The following is a 19,013-nucleotide window of genomic DNA, read 5'->3' as shown; positions in this document are numbered from 1 at the left end:
AATAAAAAGATGACCTGCAGGCTGCTTTGTGGATAACAGATTGCAGAGGGCAAGGATGAAAACAGGAAGAATAGTGAGGAGGCTTCTGCCAATGGGCCCAGTAAGTGATAATAGAGGCTCAGACCTAGCTCAGTATCTCCTGTGTGCCAGGCACTGTGTGAAGGACATACGACCTGCCTCAGATACTCCCCATTTTCTGTGAACAATCCTGTGGTCCTCCCTCTTGTCAGGTGAGGAAACTGAGTCCCAGAGATACTAAGTAACTTGCCCGAGGTCACACAGGTTCCCAAGATCAGATCTTTAACTTCTAGCCAATAATACTTTGTTTATTTGGTATACCACAGAACTTCTGGAAAGTATCTGAGGGTCCTTATTCCAGAACCATTAAAAACAAGGCAACAATTTTTTTTTTTTTGGCCAGGAATACATATGGAGCTTCCTAACAGACAAAGCAAAGAGAGAAAGCAGAGAAGTAACTCAGGTCTCTTGGAATCTTAAGGATTTGCACCTCCTGGATACAAAACTTGTCAACTCTCTGAATGCATCAGAAGGTGGAAAATAGGAGGATCTGGACCTCTAGGGCCCATGTTATTCTGGCCTCTTCCAGCCTGTAAACATAATTTCTCTACCACCTGTACCACCTTGTACACACACATATCTTGATTCCAGCTTGCACTTCATCCAGCCCAGCGTTTCTCATGATGTACTCTGCATATAAGTTAAATAATCAGGGTGACAGTATACAGCCTTGACATACTCCTTTTCCTATTTGGAACCAGTCTGTGGTTCCATGTCCAGTGCTAACTGTTGCTTCCTGACCTGCATACAGTTTTCTCAAGAGGCAGGTCAGATGGTCTGGTATTCCCATCTCTTTCAGAATTTTCCAGTTTATTGTGATCCACACAGTCAAAGGCTTTGGCATAGTCAATAAAGCAGAAATAGATGTTTTTCTGGAACTCTCTTGCTTTTTTGATGATCCAGCGGATGTTGGCAATTTGATCTCTGGTTCCTCTGCCTTTTCTAAAACCAGCTTGAACATCTGGAAGTTCACAGTTCATGTATTGTTGAAGCCTGGCTTGGAGAATTTTGAGCATTACTTTACTAGTGTGTGAGATGAGTGCAATTGTGTGGTAGTTTGAGCATTCTTTGGGGTTGCCTTTCTTTGGGATTGGAATGAAAACTGACCTTTTCCAGTCCTGTGGCCACTGCTGAGTTTTCCAAATTGCTGGCATATTGAATTAGATTGGACTGACTGGGATTAGATTGGGATAATGCAGGGTAGCATTGCAGTAATGGGCAGGGATCCCAGTGAGAATCAGCCCAGGTGAATGAGCTGAAGCATGTTTGTGAATGGAGGTAAAGATGGGCAGAGTGATGGAGGATGGAAGTAAACAGCAGAAGAAGGTGAGGAACTAGCTATTATACAGCAAAGGGAGAGAGAGTGAAGGTCACTTGGCCCAATGTGAGTAAAAAGTGGTAAATCTGAGACAGAGTGTGACTCAACAAGGGTACTGTGGGATGGAGTGGGAGCAACTCAACATGAATCAGGAGCAGAACGAGAGTGATGAGTGGAAACAGGGGTTATATTGGGGAGTGACTTTAATGAGATAATAAGAGGCAGCATGCGAGTAAATGGAGGCAGTGAAGATAGAGGCAGTGAAAAATGAGAAAGAACAGAGGCGATCAAGCATAGAGTGAGTATGTGTGGATAACTTGGGCTAGTGTTTGAGAGTAATACAGTTCCAGGAAATGCAGGTAATATGGGGGCAGCCCTTGAGAGAATAGAAGTGAAGAAAGGGCAGAAAGAGAGTAAATGAGATGGGAATGAGGCCCAGAGTCAATGAATAAAGCTGAAGGATGGGCCACATGAGAGTGGATGGGAGTCATTTGATGCGGTGTCAGGCAGTGAAGGTTAAAGTAGGAAATGAGAGTCTGAGTAGGAGTGAAAGGAGGTAAAGAAGGAAAGGATATGAGAGAGCTTGGGTTATAGTGAGTAGAGGGTTACGGAATTACAGAAACACAAGGCCCAGCATGAATGAATATAAATGGATACAAGGCAGTGTAAGTGGACAAGGGAATAAAAGCTAGAATGAGGATGCGGGTGAAAAAGCAGTAGAATGAACATGTATATGTAATATATAATGTGGGGCAGAGTCTGATTAAATGGGTGTAATGTGGGGCAGATTCCAGTAAATGAGGGTGGAACAGAGCACATTAAGTGAAGAGACGTGAAGGAGGTGCTGAGAATGAGTAAATGGAGGTAATGTGGAGCAGAGGGTGAGGGCACGGTAATCATATTTTTTTTATTTTTTTCCCATTTATTTTTTTATTAATTGGAGGCTAATTACTTTACAATATTGTAGTGGTTTTTGTCATACATTGACATGAATCAGCCATGGATTTACATGTATTCCCCATCCCAAGTAATCATATTTTATAGAGCATGAGGAATCCAAGGTGGTAGTAGGTATGGTGTAGTGACTAGAGCTGACTACTCAATGGAGTGGGGGAAATGGAGGTGATGAGGGGCAGAGTGAGGGGAAATGGAGGTAACCAAGTGGTAGAGCATGATTAATGGGAGTTGAGTGGGACAGTGTTAAGGAACATAGGGGAATGTGTGCTGAGTGTGAGGTCTAGCACTTGGGTCCTGTCAGTCCCTTGGGTGTCCCAAACCCCTCTCTCCCTGCATCCCTTTCTGACATCTCTGGGTTTCTCCCTGTCCTTGTCTACTTCCACCTCTGTGCATATATCAGTATCTTTCTTTTTTCTTTGTGTGTGTCTTTAAGAGAGCTGGCACAGGGGAAGATGATGAGAGGCCCAACCCCGTCTCTGGCCTCTGTGTTCTAGAATCTATCACCTAGCTCTTTGCTCACAAAGCCCATAGTTCCAGTAACCCCTAGTTCTGCACACTGCAGGGTGAGTCTGGAGCAGGGGAGTAAGTTAGGAAGACTTGTGGCTGTCATAATGCAGGTCTCAGGCACTATTGTTGTGATCCTGGTGATCCTGGTGGCTGCCAATGTGGAGGCCAAGATCTACGAACGCTGTGACCTGGCAAATAAGCTGGAAGCGGCAGGCCTTGAGGGCTTCAACGGCTATACCATTGGAGACTGTGAGACCCCAGTTGCCCCAAATCCCATCCATGCAGTGAGCTGCCCACCACACTCAGACCCAGACCCCACCCCCTTGCTATCTGTTATCTCCCCAGGCTAGGGAATGATCCTCTTGGTCACCCTCTGACTGTTATGAGTAGTTTAACTAACTCTAGTTTCATCATCATTGCCTTCCCAACCATTTACCCTCATCTCTACTAACACCACCATCACTACCATCAATGTCACCACTGCTAAAATCACCATGAATGCCATCACCACCGCCATTACTGACACCTTTCCAGAATCACCAACATCAACACCACCACCAAACCAAGATCATCACCCCCACAACTGACAGGAAAACCATGCCTGCCCCACTCCCTCCTCCTACCTTCTTCCCTATTCCCAGGACTCATGCCTCTCTGCTACCTTTTCCTTCCCTGCTCCAGGGCTGTGCATGGCACACTATGAGAGTGGCTTTGACACTTCCTTCGTGAACCACAATCCCGATGGCAGCAGCGAATATGGCATTTTCCAGCTGAATTCTGCCTGGTGGTGTTACAATGGTGTTACACCCACCGAGAACCTCTGCCACATGGACTGTCATGGTGAGGCGACACTGAGGACACACAGAAGCCCTGCCTGGCCCCACTCCCCAACATGCAGAGGGCAAGACTGTCTAAGCCATAATCTTGAGTAACAAGCAGAAGAATTATAGGGAAAGGAGCAGAGTTGCCTGCGCTATTGCAGATACAAACCAGCCTGTATCCTTACGCAGACTGCCCTGAGGGGCTGTCTAGGTCAGGAAGACTCAGAGCTCCCAATCTTCACCTATAATGGAGGCTGCCATTTTCTAGGACTAGGAATCAGGAGGGGGAAACTGTCCTGATTTGGGATTGGGGTTGTCCAGGCCTGGAGGAAAGAAGCTGCTGTCTGTCTGTAGGAACAGAGACAAGGTACCTCTGTGCAGACAGGAGAGAATTTTCCAGACAAGAGTGTTGTATTGTTGAGGACAAAACTGAATAGCAGTAGAAGTTGTTCAGGGTTGGCCAAAATGGAAACTGAGGTTATCTAGAACCAGCCCAAATGGAGGTTGAAGTTGTCCAAGTCCTGCCACAGTGACAGAAGAGGTTACCCAGGACTTGTCCACTCAAAGGTTGAGGTCATCCAGGACTAGTCAACATGGTGGTTGAGATCATTAACTAGTCAGAATGACAGTTAAGGTCATCCTCGTCCAGCCACCATAGCAGTTGAGATCGTTTAGGACCAGGCACCATGGTAGCTGCAGTTGAACAGGACTAGTCAACATGGAGACTGAGGTCACTTGTAGCCAGTAAGAATGGGTGTTGAGGTTATCCAGAACCTGACAACATAGTGTTTGAAGTCCCCAGGACTGACCAACCTTGCGGTTGAGTGGTTTCCCAACAAGCCAACATCCACTGCAGTTGAGATCATTCATAACCACACAAAATGACAGTCAAGGTCATACAGAATTGGCCAACATGGAGTCTGAGGTTGCCCAGGACCAGTCAATATGGTGGGCGAGGTTATATATAACCAGCCAACATGACAGTCAAAATCACCTGGGATCAGTCAATGGGTTAAGGTTCTATAGAACAAGTCAACATGGTAGTTGATGCAATTCATAACAGGCTGATAAGTAAATCAAGGTCATCTAGAATTAGACAATATAGTGGTTGAAGATATTCAGGTCCCAAGAAACCTAGAACCCCTGGTCCCTTATATACTGTCACCCTGTTCCTAGTACCCCAGATCACTCTGTCACCTTTTCCCTTTAGAACTGCTCAACCGCCATATTCTGGATGACATTATGTGTGCCAAGGAGGTAGTGTCCTCAGAGAATGGCATGAGTGCTTGGTATGTTCATGGGGATGGCTTGGACCCTGGGTAGCTGGGAAAGTGCCACTGTCACTCCATCAGCCTGTCCACTTCATCCTCCCTCTCTTCCTTCATTTCCCAGGGATTCTTGGAAGCAACACTGTTATGGCCATGATTTATCTGAATGGCTCAGGGGATGTCATGTGAATGCAAAACCTAACAAAAAAGTTGATTCATGACTCAGCTTCCTAGGAATGGAGATTTTATTTTCCTTTCTGTTCTTTCTTCTGTGGATATGATAAAGGATGATATCTATAAACAATGCAAACAACCTCTGATGTCTGGCTTTCTTCATTTTTTCAGTGCCTGAAAGTGCCCCTATTCAATCACTCCCCCCATATATTCAAAGCTCTAATCAGGGGACATGAGATCACTTGGGTGGGGGTGGAAGATAATGTAGTGATTAAGAATATAGGTTCTCCTGGGTTCAGATACCATCTCTACCACTTACTAGCTGGGTTGCCTTGTGTAAGGCACTTAATTTCTTTGTGCCTCTGTTTCCTCATCTGCAAAATGAGGATGATAGTGGTAGTAACTATCTCCTGGGGTTGTTGAGAAAATTAAATGAATTAATGTTTGTAAGGTACATAAAGTGGTACACAAAGCAGTTCTAAGTCTGGAGGTAGAAGAGTGGAGTAGGGAGGTATGAAAATTGGCTTCCCTTAAAAAGTATCACTCCCAGTTGAAGTAACTATAGGGTGTTTAATTAAGGCAAATACAGAATCTTCAGGGGAAAATGAATTGGTTTCAGCTGGCATAGGAAGCTCAGTAGGAATTGGGATTTTGAAGCATTCACATTCTCTCACATATTACCATTCTAACTCTCAGCCCCCAACTTCTCCTTTCATGACCTATAACCAAAGTTTCAAATGACAAACTGGAAATTTAGGCCAGGAATTCAACAGCTGCACAAGGTAATAATTATTTTTACAGTCCATTTTGAGCAGAGAATTTAGGCATTTGAACTTGCCATTCTTTCCCTTTATGCTGGCCAGCCCCATTGGAAGCAGCCACCCCCATGAGGAAGCAGTCTCTCACATTCTTTGTACTCTTTGGTTGCAGTGGATATTCAACTACCCAAAGCCTTGTTTTCAGTGTTGACTTCATTCAAGATAAGCACAGATGATCATTAAGGCAGCTATCTGCACTGCATGCTGAAAAATGCCAGAGTCCCCCTCCTTAATGCCACCTGGATTTCCCCTGCCTTCAGCCTCAACCAGCCTAGATAACCAAATCTCACATTTCCTTGAGGGTCCAATAAAAAGTACCATCACTCTGGATACCAGTTTCTGAATGAGATGCTTATTTATCAAATGAAGCATTGATAAACTCTGGTGAATTTAAGTAAAAAGCAGATCTTCTAAAAGCCTATCAGGTAGCTCATAGTATTTCTGGGAAGACTGCATGATCAAATTCAGAAAGAGGGTAGGTCCACACACAGAAAAAGCCAAAATCTTGACCACAGAATAGGTCAGGGCAGATATACTAGCACTGGGACTTCCCTGGTTGTCCAGTGGCTATGATTCTGCACTCCCAATGCGGGGGGCCTGGGTTCAATCCTTAATGAGGAAACTCGATGCAATATGTGGCAACTGAAAAGATCCCTCATGCCACAAGGGAAGATCAAAGACCACAAGTGCTCTAACTAATACTGGGTGCAACTAAATAAATAAATAAGAAATACGGGCATTATCAACTGTTGTTACTTTTGAAAACTGGATTTGATGCCCTAGTGTTTCCTTCACATTGTTCTGATCATGTATCCCTTCTATTTATTTACATTTATAGTACATCATTGTTATTCCTTTAGTGGTTATCTCTAGATCTCTAATTTTATATCATGGAGTTTACTGATTCTTCCTCACCATCAAGGTGTTCTCCCTGAATTGAGCCAGAACGTAAGAGAGCCCCTTGTGCTGGCAGGCCTTTGGTTTCCTGAAGAGTTGCATCTTTTTAGTTTTGCCCCAGCAGGACACCTTTGACTGTCATGAAGACATTTTAAGTCACACATAGAGCAATGTTATCCCTGCATTTATCACAAGATTGCAGATGAGGCTGAACTATCAGAAAAATGTCTTCAAACCTCAATACCAGGAAATCTTTGCTTCTGAGAAGTGGCTCACTTTCTCTATATGGTTGAGATAAATAAAGCAAGTGAATGTTTTTCCATCCCTTTATGTCATGGCTTCCAAGAAGCTCAGAAAATAACTAGCTCAACATAATTATGAAAGATCCTATAATCTCCATATATACATTTCAATTTTGCTTTGGTTTTGATCCACTTTTCTAATCCTAACTAATAATAATATACTAAAAACATAAGGCTTATTATATGTGTGCCAGGTATTGTTCTAAACACTCAATTGATTTTCACAACAACCATAATGGTGTAGGTATTATTATTACCACTCTCTTCATCATCATCCCCATTTCACAGATGGGGAAACTAAGGTGCAGAGAAGTTGGAGACTTGCCTAAACTTAGAAAGCTATTAAGGACCCTTTGGCTCCAGAGTCTGTGTTCTTAATCACTATTGGTTCCTTGCCTCTAAGTGTCCTAACAGGTCGCACAGAGGGGAGCAAATAACAACTTACCTGGAACTTGGTCATGTCTGACTTGTGGAGTGAGGGCAGTGGCCTAAAAAGGCAGAACGGTTGAGTGAAGAAAACAGAAGAATTGGAGATGGCATGGAAAAGTTAGATTGAAAGTTCACCAAATCATCAGGCTAGAAATCCATAAATGCCAGCTAGTAAAATGGCCATAACTGTAGCCAAAATATGGGAAAGAACATGTTTTCCCCACAGACCTCCATCATTCAACACCACCACCCTATCAGGGACCTCACAGACCTCCCAACACTCATTCTCACCCATTACTGACTCCAGAGACCCACCCCCCCCCCATTTCACACCCTACAGACCCTCCCATCACTCCAAATACTCTCATCACTCACTCTACAGATTCCCCCATCATTGACTTTAGAGACCTCCCATTACAAACCCCACAAATGCATCATCACACACACCCCAAAAAAACACACCCATCAATTACCCTACACACCCTATCACTCACCCCACATCCCCTGTCATGCACTCCACAGATGCTATCACTCAGCTTACAGACCTCTCAACCATGTACCCCTGGAGACTTTTATTGGTCATATCAGAGCACCCCTCCAAGTAATCACCCAGTAAATTCACGTCTTTACAAAGCCCATACTCACACGTGTAACTTTGCCCACAGACCACTAGCCCTGTCTCACTTTCATTCTGAGTGAACCCTCTACCCTCTTTCATCCCCTGCTCTGATGTTAAGAACAGAATTCTTATTCTGGCGAGATCTGCCTGTCATTTCCAAAACCAGCCACAACTTCTTCCAACAAGTACTTTCTTGGTCCTTGACCCCCACCATTTCTAATCACCGGGCAATTGCTCTTCCTAAGACCATCAGTGTTAGTAGCCCGTAGCATCACTGATAGTCATGTTCTGTAACAGCATTGACTGTGTGGCTGGCAAGAAAAATGGCTGTGCCAATAAATCAGATCATCAAGGGAGCAGACATCTTTACAAAGGTTACCACTCTATAGCAGAGAAAGTTTAGAAAATATGGAATTTCGGGAAGAATTTGAAAACTTGCAATAAGGGCAGAGCCTTTTGTATAAAGGCTAGTGATGGGCAAGTTATACTCACATTTGGGGAGGTTCCTGGGAACTCATAGGTACAAACAGAGCTGAGGACCACAGACCCCTGTGGGGAGATACCACTGGGGAGATGTGGGAGGGAGGCCAGGAATAGTGCAGTTATCCCTGGAAACTATTACCGGGAAGAAGAGAAGCAAAGCGGGGAATGATACACTCCTCTAGAGATCAGTATGTATCACTGGAGAGATGGGGAGAAAGTAGTGGGTAGTAGTCCTCTCAAGAAGATAAAATTATGGAGATGGAGTAAAGCAGTCCTTAACGATAGACGCTATTGGGCTAGCAGTGGTGAAGACCCGAGTTGGTACGCTCCTCTGTGGGAGATACCACTGGGATAGATGGGGAGAACGCTGAGGGTAGTACAATTCTGTACTTAAAAAAAGAGATGTGTGAAGAAAGTGGTACCAGTAAACATAAGTACAGAGAGTTGGAGACAGAAGCCCCGGGAGAACTGGGGCAAAGTGGGATCCTAAAAGGAGACTAGGTGAGAATCCAGATCCGATAGTGACCCTCCAGGTCCATTTTGCATCCTTCTCCTGGGAACCTACCACAGAAAGATGAGGTGTGACCAAGATACCAGGGTCAAAGTCCTGTGGGTAGGGACTCTGGGTCTCCCTGAGGCTTAGAGCAGGAACAAACAGGGGGCAAACCAGTGCTCAGGTTCTGAACCTTTAATGCTCTACCGTATTAATCATACTCTACTACTTAGTCATGTGAAAGGCAAAATGCATGGGACACTAAAGGAGATTGTTTTCTTCAGGCTTTTGCAATAGGGAAGACTTTCTTTAAAGAGAAGCTTCTCAATGGCAAGGAAAGAAATCTAGGGTTTTATGTTGTTGTTCAGTCACTCATTCATGTCCAACTCTTTGCAACTCCATGAACTGCAGCACACCAGGCTTCCATCCTCACTGTCTCCCAGAATTTGCTCAAACTCGAGTCCATCGAGTCAGTGATGCTATCTAAAGAAGCAGGTAAAAAAAAGAATCATATTTGAGTCATGAGAAAGGACAAGGACAGGGTTTATCTTGGAATATGCAGAAGTATTGGGGATTGCTATGGACTGAATTGTGCCCCTCCTAAAATTCATATGTTAAATCCTTAACCCCCAAGGTGCTATTATTTGGAAATAGGGCCTTTGGGAGTAATTAGCATTCAGTTATATCATGAGGGTAGGACTCAGGTCAGATGGGATTAGTGCCCTTATAAAAAAACTTCAGAAAGGAAGAGCTGTGTCAGGGCACAGTGAGAAGCCAGAAAAAGAGCTCTCCCCAGGAACCAAATCAGCCATCCCTTTATCTTGGAATTTCCAGCCTCCAGAGCTGTGAGAAATAAATTTCTGTTAAGACCCCCAGTCTATGGTATTTTGTTATGGCAACCTGAGCTGATTAAAACATGGAACTTTGTAGTTCCCTTTTCAGGAACACAAAAGGGTTGGGGAATTTCTTCACTGCTTTCCAGAAGCACAGGCCTCCCTCAGGTATAAAGTCCAACACTTCCAGTCACCTCCATTCCAGTTTACTCTGCCCCTCATGGCTCCCATTCCTCCTGACTCTACCAATCATTTAAATCTACTCCTTCTCACTGTGCCCCAGATTTACCCCATTCAGTAACACTGTTTATTCATTTTTATTCACTCTGCTTCATGGCTACCATTCACACACTCTGTACCTCATATTTTTTTTAAAAGTGAACTCTTTTTTAATTAATTAATTATATTTATTTATTTATGGCTGTACTGGGTCTTCGTTGCTGCATGCAGGCTTTCTCTAGTTGTGGTGAGTGGCAGGGTACTCTCCAGTTGCGGTGCATGGGCCTCTCATTGTGGTGGCTTCTCTTGTTTCAGAGCACTGGCTATAGGGCAGGTGGGCTCAGTAGTTGCGACTCATGGACTCTAGAGCACAAGCTCAGCAGTTGTGGTGCACGGGCTTAGCTGCCCCATGGTGTGTGGAATCTTCCCCAACCAGGGATCGAACCCTGGTTTGGCAGGCAAAATCTTAACCTCTGGACTACCACAGAAGTCCTGTACCTCATATTAATACCTTTTTATTTCAAACAATGTTCTCACATATTTATTACTGAACCAAACTGCTAGTGAAGAAACAAAGAGAACATAGAAACAAAGGGAAAAATCACTTTTCTAATAAAACCTGTCCAAATGTCCAGATAGCGGTAATGTTTTCAGCTTGATATGGTAAGATGCTAGTGACTCTGATACAGCATAAATATGTGTGCCATCTCATGTGCAATTCCTTACGACCCAGCTTTGTTAGTTTCCAGTGTCTTCTCTTGGAGTTGTACCTGATTTTATTACCAGTTTATTCCCAATCCATTAGGGAATGGGACTATTCTTTTGTTTCTTGGCCAGGAATCACTTGATCCTGAAAGTCTTATGAGAAGAAAGTCATAGTGAGGAACAGAATCAATCGTACACACACCACAATTATGGAGAAATGGAGAGACAGTCAATATCTCTTTTACTGTGGTAAAACACACATAACATGACATTTACCATTTTAATCATTTTAAGGTGTACAATTCACTGTCATTTAGTACATTCACAATGCTGTGCAACCATTGCCACTATCTAGTTCCAGACCATCTTCATCACCCCCCAAAAAAGTGCTTACCCATTTCCTATTCCCTCCTACCCCCAGCCCATGGTTACTACTAATCTACTTTATGTCCCTATGGATTTACCTATTCTGGATATTTCATGTTAATAGAATCATACACTATGTGGCTTTTTGTATCTGGTTTATTTCACTTAGCATGTCTTCAAGATTCATCCATGTGGTGGTATGGTATCCATAATCATTCCTTTTCATGGAATAATTATACAGCTATACTACATTTGGCTTATCCACTCATCAGCTGATAGACATTTGAGTTGCTTCCACCTTTTAGCTGTTGTGAATAGTGCTGCTATGAACATTTGTGTACAAATTTGTGTTTGAATTTCTGTTTTTAATTTTATTGGGTATATTCCTAAGTGTAGAATTGCTGGATCATATAGTATTTCTATGTTTAACTTTTTGAGGAATAATTTTCCGCTGTTGCTGCACTCTTTTACATTCCACACCAGCACTATAGGTGTCCAATTTCTCCACATTCTCCCAAACATTTGTCATTTTCTGTTTCTTTTTGTTAGAGGCATACTAGTAGCTATGAAGTGGTATCTCATTGTGGTTTTGATGTGCACTTTCCTAATGACTAGTGAGGTCTTTCCAGGTGGTGCTAGTGGTAAAGAACCTGCCTGCCGATGCAGGAGACATAAGAGATGCAGGTTCGATCCCTGGGTTAGAAAGATCCCCTGGAAGAGGGCATGGCAACCCACTCCAGTATTTTTGTCTGGCGAATCCAATGGATAGAAGAGCCTGGAGGGCTACAGTCCATAGAGTCAGACATGACTGAAGCGACGACTTAGCACGCATGCAATGCCTAGTGACAGTGAGAATATTTCATGTGCTTATTGGCCATGTGTATATCTTCTCTGGAGAAATGTCTTTGGAAAAAAATGTATTTTTTTAAATGGATTTTTGTTGTCAATTGTAAGAGTTCTTTATACATTATGGATACCAAATGCTTATCTAATGTATGATTAGCAAATACTTCCTCTGATTCTCTAGATTGCCTTTTGACTCTCCTGATAATGTCCTTTGATGCACCAAAGTTTTTATTTTTATTTTCTGGTCACACTGTGCAGCTTGCAGGATCTCAGTTCCCTCACCAGGGATTGAACCCAGGCCCTTGGCAGCGAAAGCCCAGAGTCCTAACCACTGGACCACCAGTGAGTTCCCAAAAGTTTTAAATTTTGATGCAGTCTAATTTATCTAATATGTCTTTCATTGCTTATGGTTTTAGTGTCATATCTTGGAAACCATTGCCAAATCCAAGGTCACAATGATTTACCCCTATGTTTTCTTCATATAAGAATGTTTTACTTCTTATATTTAGGTCTTTGGTAAATTTTGAATTAATTTTTACATGTGATGTGCAGTTAGGATCCAATTTCCTTCTGTTGTATGTGGAAATCCAGATGTCCTTGCACGCTGTTGAAGAGACTTCTCTTTCCCGCATTGAATTGTCTTAGCACCCTTATTGAAATCAATTGACCATAAAAGTGTGGGTTTATTTCTGGATTTTCAATTATATTCCATTGACAAGTACATCTATCTTTGTGCCAGTATCACACTGTAGCTTTGTAGTAGGATTTGAAACCAGGAAGTGTGAGTTCTCCAATTTGTTCTTTTTCAGATTGTTTTGGCTATTCAGGATCCTTTGTAATTTTGTATAAATTTTGGTATCTGCTTTTCCATTCCTGCAAAAAATAGGCCTTTGGAATTTTGATAGGGATTGTATTGAATCTGTAGATTGCTTTGGGGAGTATTGCCATCTTAACAATGTTAAGTCTTCCAGTCGGTGAACACTGGAAGTCTTTCCATTATTTAGGTCTTTCATTTCTTTCAATGATGCTTTGTACTGTTAAGTGTACAAGTCTTGCACCTGTTTGGTTAAATTTATTAAGAAGTATTTTATCCTTTTTGATCCTATAAAATGGATCATAAATAGAATTACTATACATAGAATAAAATAGATTATAAATAGAATTGTTTTTCTTAATTTCCTTTTCAGATTGTTCATTGCCAGTGTATAGAAATACAAGTGATTCTTATTGTTGATTTTGTACTTTGCCATTTTGCTGAATTTAGTTATAAGCGCTAATAGATTTTTGTGGATTCTTTAGGAATATGTGTGTGTGTGTGTGTGTGTGTGTGTGTGTGTGTGTGTGTGTGTGTATGATCATATCATCTTGGAATAGAAATAGGTTTACTCAATTTGGGTGCCTTTTATTTCTTTTTCTTGACTGAAAATTGCTCTGGCTAGACCTTCAAGTACAATGTTTAGCAGAAGTGACAAAACTGGGCCTTCTTGTCTTGTTCTCCATCTTAGGAGGATACTTTCAGTCTCACTATTGAGAATGAGATTAGCTATGGGTTTTCTATAAATGCCCTTTAACAGGTTGAGGAAGTTGCCTTCTATTCCTGGTTTGTTGAATGTTTTTTAATCATGAAAGGATGTTAGATTTTGTCAAATGGTTTTTATGCATAAATGAGATGGTATCATGTGGTTGAGATATTTTCTAATTTCAGTTGTAATTTGCTCTTGATCCATGGGTTATTTATAAGTGTACGACTTATTTTCAAACATTTCAGGATTTTCTAGTTATCTGTTAGAGACATGTAGTTTAATTACACCATGGCCAGAGAATATACACTGTATAACTTCATCCTTTGAAATTTGTTGAGACTTTCTTTATGGACCAACATGGGATCTATTTGGATAAATACTCCTCATGCACCTGAAAGGACTGTAAATTCTTTAGTTATTGGGTGTAGTAATTATATGAATTTGTGCCAATTATATGAAGTTGGTTAACTGTGATATTCAACTCTTCTATATCATTTCTGATTTTCTTCTGTTTGTTCTGTTACTGACAGAGGTGTGTTCAAATCTCTAGCTATGTTGTGGGTTTGTCTATTTCACCCTTTAATTCTATCAACTTTCACTTCATATGTTTTGAACCTATGCTATTAGGTGATGTAGTAAGCAGAATAATGAACCCCCAAAGATGCACCATCCTAATCCCCAGAAACTGAATATGATGAGTTACCATGCACATGAATGCTTTTTACATGACAGAAAGGACATTACAGACATAATTAAGATTATTAATCAGTTGATCTTAATTTAGAGAGATTATCCCAGATTATCCATATAGGCCCAGTGTAAATGTATGAGCCCTTAAAAGCAGATACTGGTGGAAGAGGAAGGCAGAAGGGAAAGTCAATGATTCAAAGCACAGAAAGAAGTTTCCATGCTACTGTCATCTTAAAGATGGAGGGGACCATGTGAAAAAATAAATGATTTATGACAAAAAACTATATGACTTTGGAAGTGTATTCTTCCCTAGAGCCTCCAGAAAGGAACACAGTCCTGCCAACCCCATAATTTCAACCTTATATGAAACCTTAAGAAGAGAACCCAGCTGAGCCACATTTTGCCTGGGCATCTGTCCCATGGAAACTGTGAAGTAATAAATGGGTGTTGCTTTAAGCTGTTAAGTTTGTGATAATTTATTACATCAGCAACAAAAACTAATAATGCAGGTAGATTAAAATTCAAGAACTGCTGAATCTTCTGAAGATTTTATCACTTTTATCATTATGAAATTTCCCTCTTTATCTCTACCAATACTTCTACCTTAGAGCCTACTTGCTTTGCTATTATTATAGCTACAACAGCTTTCTATTAGTGTTTTCATTGTATATATTTTTTCATCCTTTTATGTTCAACTGTTCTGTGCCTTTTCATTCCTTTCTATATTTCTTGCTTCCATTTAGGATCAGATTAAAATAACTCCACTTAGTATTTCTAGTAGTATAAGTCTACTGGTGATGAATTCTCTTAGCTTTTATTAAATTTTGTAATAAATATTTGTGTTTATTTAACCTGCTGTTTTGGACTACCGGGATAGAATTGGGTGTAGAATTCTCAGTTGGCAGATTTTTCTTTCCTTTCAGCACTTCAAAGATATCATTCCATTTTTTTTCTGATTACCAGAATTTCTCTTGAAAAACCAGCCATTCATCTTATTGTTTTTCCTTGTCCTTGTCCTTTTTTCTCTGACAACTTCTAAGGTTTTCTTTATAACTTTGGGTTTCATCAATTTGAGTATGGTGTGTTTAGATGTGGTTTTATTTGTGTTTATAATACTTACAGTTTGGTGTGGTTCTTGAAACTGTTCGCTGATGACTTCCATTAGTGTTGGAAAATACTCAAACAGTAATTCTACAAATTAGGTTGGTGCAAAAGTAACTGTGGTTTTTGCATTGTTGAAATTTGCCATTGATATTGGAATACATTCTTAAATAAATGTGGCTATATTACACATCATTTTCATGTGCATTTCTCACTTTATGTTTTTTTGCTAATGACTTATTACTTGTTATTTATTTCATATTTATTTTAGACTATGGAAATGATGTTAGGCAAAGAGCAAATTGCAGCAATTTTCTTGAGTTCAAAATGGGTTGTAAAGCAGCAGACTCAACTCACAACATCAACAACACATTTGGCCCAAGAACTGCTAATGAATGTATAGTGAGTGTAGTGGTGGTTCAAGAAGTTTTGCAAAGGAAATGAGAGCCTTGAAGATGAGGAGTGTAGTGGCCAGCCATCAGAAGTTGACAATGACCAACTGAGAGCCATCATCGAAACTGATCCTCTTCCAACTACAAGAGAAGTTGCTGGAGAACTCAATATCAACCATTGTATGGTCAGTTGGCATTTGAAGCAAACTGGGAAAGTGAAAAAGCTCGATAAGTGGATGCCTCATGAGCTGACTGAAAATCAAAAAAATTGTCATTTTGAAGTGTCATCCTCTCCTATTCTATGCAACAACAACAAACCATTTCTTGATCAGATTGTGACATGTGACAAAAAGTGGATTATATGCTCCAACCAGCTCAGTGGTCAGACCAGGAAGAAGCTCCAAAGCACTTCCCAAAGCCAAACTTGCACCAAAAAAAGGTCATGGTCATTGTTTGGTGGTCTGCTGCCCGTCTGATCCACTACAGCTTCCTAAATCCTGGCAAAACAATTACATCTGAGAAGTATGCTCAGCAAATTGATAAGATGCATTGAAAACTGAAATGCCTACAGCCAGCATTGGTCAGCAGAAAAGGCCCAGTTCTTTCCCACAACAATGCCCGACTGCATGTCACACAACCAGTGCTTCAAAAGTTGAACAAATTTGGCTACAAAGTTTTGCTTCATTTGCAATATTCACTTGATGTCTCACCAACCAACTACCATTTATTAAAGTATCTCAACAACTTTTTGCAGAGAAAACACTTCCACAACCAACAGGATGCAGAAAATGCTTTCCAAGAGTTAGTTGAATCCCAAAGCACAGATTTTTATGCTACAGGAATAAACAAACTTATTTCCCATTGGCAAAAATGTGTTGCTTGTACTGGCTCCTATTTTTTTTTTTATCAATAAAGATGTGTTTGAGCCTACTTATAATGATTTAAAGTTCACAGTCTGAAACCGCAATTACTTGCAGTAACCTAATACTTCTTCCCCTATTTGCTCTATCCTCTTGTCAAACACAAGGCAAGGCAAGGCCAAAGCTAGACAGATTCAACTGGTAAAGAAACAATGAACCCTTTTAAAGATTCAGACTGTTTATTACTGACTGAAGCAACAAATAAAAGGATCAACCAAAGATTACAGCTCCCTAAGACCCTGTGCAGGGCAGCAACAAAACAAAGGGGCCTGATGAATGCAACAAGAATGATAGGACCCTCTGATACTGAAACAGCTGCAGCTAAGAAGTTTTATAGCCTGCAGTTCTACTTTAAGAGAATGAGGCAGAAAATCTCATACCTCATTAGAACCTCAAAGGAGAGAGAAGTGGTCTCCCAGAGGTGATAGGGAGGCAAGTGGGAAATAACCCTATAGGAGCTCCTCACAAGCCTCTCAAGCTCTCATTTTCCAGGAACAACACAGCATTCTGCCAAGACATCAATTCAGCTCTATTCAACCTTCTCTATGTGGCTCATGTGGATACATACAAGGTCACCAGGACATGGTAGAGGAACTCTTCCACTATAGCTCTTGTCCATTCATGTCGTTTATTATTCATGTCATGGTTATTTTTATGCTTTATTTTTTCTCTTTGTGTTACTTTTTGTGTTTTTTCTATTGTCCTGTCTTCTAATTCATTAATCCTGTCTTCTGCTGTGTTCAATACAAAGTTAAGCCCTTCCAATGAGATCTTAACCTCTGATATTATAATTTTGAGCTCTAGCAGGTCCATTTGATCCTTTTTTTCTTTTAGTGATTGTAGTTCTCTGTTGAATTTTTATATCTTTACATCTATTTGTCCATCCTTCCCTCCATATTCTTGAACTTGTTAATCATAGTTTCTTCTGGCTGCAGATAGAGTCTGGTGAAATCACACTGATGCCATTGAGACTTGATTTTAGGCTTTGTTGAAGCTGGTCTATTCTGCTTACACCCTCACTCATAAGGTGTAACCCTTACTACTAAATTGTAGCTCTTACTCCAAGGACACAGCTCTTCTGAGTCTCAACCGAAAGCCTAGATTGCTTGCCAGGGCCTCTCTACCTTGATGGGGCTTGAACTTCATTCTTTGTTTCTCTAGCACCAAATAGCTACAAAAAGCCTCACTCATCTCTTTACTCTCCAAGATATAGTTTTCTGTTGGGTTTCTTGGAATCTTACCCTGCACACATAGAACTTAGACAAAAGGGTATTTGTACACAGATACTTTGGCTCTCTTTCTGTCTGCAGTCCCTTCTTCTCTGAGGTTTTTTGACTCCAACTTCCAACTGCTTTGGCAAGGTAGTCACTTTCTAATGGTCTCTCTTCCCTCTTATTGTCTTGAACTGCCATTTGGAAAATATCAAGGTAAAAGTAGAACTCCCTGTGCTTCCCTTCTTTCAAGAATTATAGCTCCTCAAGTCCTGCATGCATTAGTAGACTTCCAGTGCCTTCAAAAAGTTTCATATATGTTTATTCAGCCTATATAGTTGTTTCAGTAAGAGAGTAAGTCCGATACAAGCTACTCCATTATGGCCAAAATTAAAAGATCCCCCACACTTTAACCTCTACTTTTAGGTCTTGGTTTTCGTATCTCTAAATGATATTGAATGAGAAAAACTTTACAGTGATCAGCCTGACAAAGCCTTACACAGTCAAGCTTCACCCATGCATCTAAATTTGCATTATACAAATTCCCAATAAATGTCATGTTTCATTCTATTAAGGACATCCATTGTTATTCAAAATGTAACATCTGTGAAATCAGGTTGTTTTACTATTAATGGCAAGAAATGATTCCATTGGCAAAGGTTTTTTTTCCCTCAGTGGTACATGAAATAATGCTACATCTTACAATTGATGGTACCTTAAATTAGATGAAATAAAGTAGCTGCTGTTCCATGGTATTATAATTAGTTCTTTCCTACAAATAATGCATTGTTCATATCTAATCACAACCCTTTGCTTATATACATATGTTCCCTTAGTTTATTCATCTTTCACCCTGTTTAAAACTTCTTGACATTATTTGGATGCATGTGTATACGCTAAGTCGCTTCAGTTATGTCCAACTCTTTGCAACCTCATGGACTATGGCCCACCAGGCTTCTCTGTCCATGGAATTCTCCAGGCAAGAATCCTGGAGTGGGTTGCCATTTCCTTCTCCAGGGGATCTTCCTGACCTAAGGATTGAA

The 19,013-nt window shown here is 40.9% G+C and overlaps 1 protein-coding gene and 1 pseudogene across 1 annotated transcript; one reads left to right on the top strand and one right to left on the bottom strand.

Annotated features, from left to right (window-relative positions):
- Positions 1-2,964: 2,964 nt before the first annotated feature.
- LOC133052498 (sperm acrosome-associated protein 5) lies at positions 2,965-5,170 on the top strand. The gene is made up of 4 exons (XM_061137439.1): positions 2,965-3,109; positions 3,542-3,700; positions 4,892-4,970; positions 5,074-5,170. The coding sequence occupies exons 1-4, from the start codon at positions 2,965-2,967 to the stop codon at positions 5,168-5,170; spliced, it is 480 nt and encodes a 159-aa protein (XP_060993422.1).
- A 3,797-nt stretch (positions 5,171-8,967) lies between these two features.
- LOC133052777 (large ribosomal subunit protein eL39-like) lies at positions 8,968-11,083 on the bottom strand (annotated as a pseudogene).
- Between the last annotated feature and the right edge of the window lie 7,930 nt (positions 11,084-19,013).

The sequence above is a fragment of the Dama dama genome, chromosome X (genome assembly GCF_033118175.1).
Source record: "Dama dama isolate Ldn47 chromosome X, ASM3311817v1, whole genome shotgun sequence".
In the NCBI taxonomy this organism is placed as follows: domain Eukaryota; kingdom Metazoa; phylum Chordata; class Mammalia; order Artiodactyla; family Cervidae; genus Dama; species Dama dama.
The sequence above is the reverse complement of the archived record's forward strand: the minus strand, read 5'-3'. Positions and strand labels throughout refer to the sequence as shown.

Coding starts and splice junctions, on each gene's coding strand:
- LOC133052498 (XM_061137439.1), top strand. CDS start 2,965: ATGCAGGTCTCAGGCACTATTGTTGTGATCCTGGTGATCCTGGTGGCT. Junction 3,110..3,541: donor CGGCTATACCATTGGAGACT/GTGAGACCCCAG, acceptor TCCCTGCTCCAG/GGCTGTGCATGGCACACTAT. Junction 3,701..4,891: donor CTGCCACATGGACTGTCATG/GTGAGGCGACAC, acceptor TTTTCCCTTTAG/AACTGCTCAACCGCCATATT.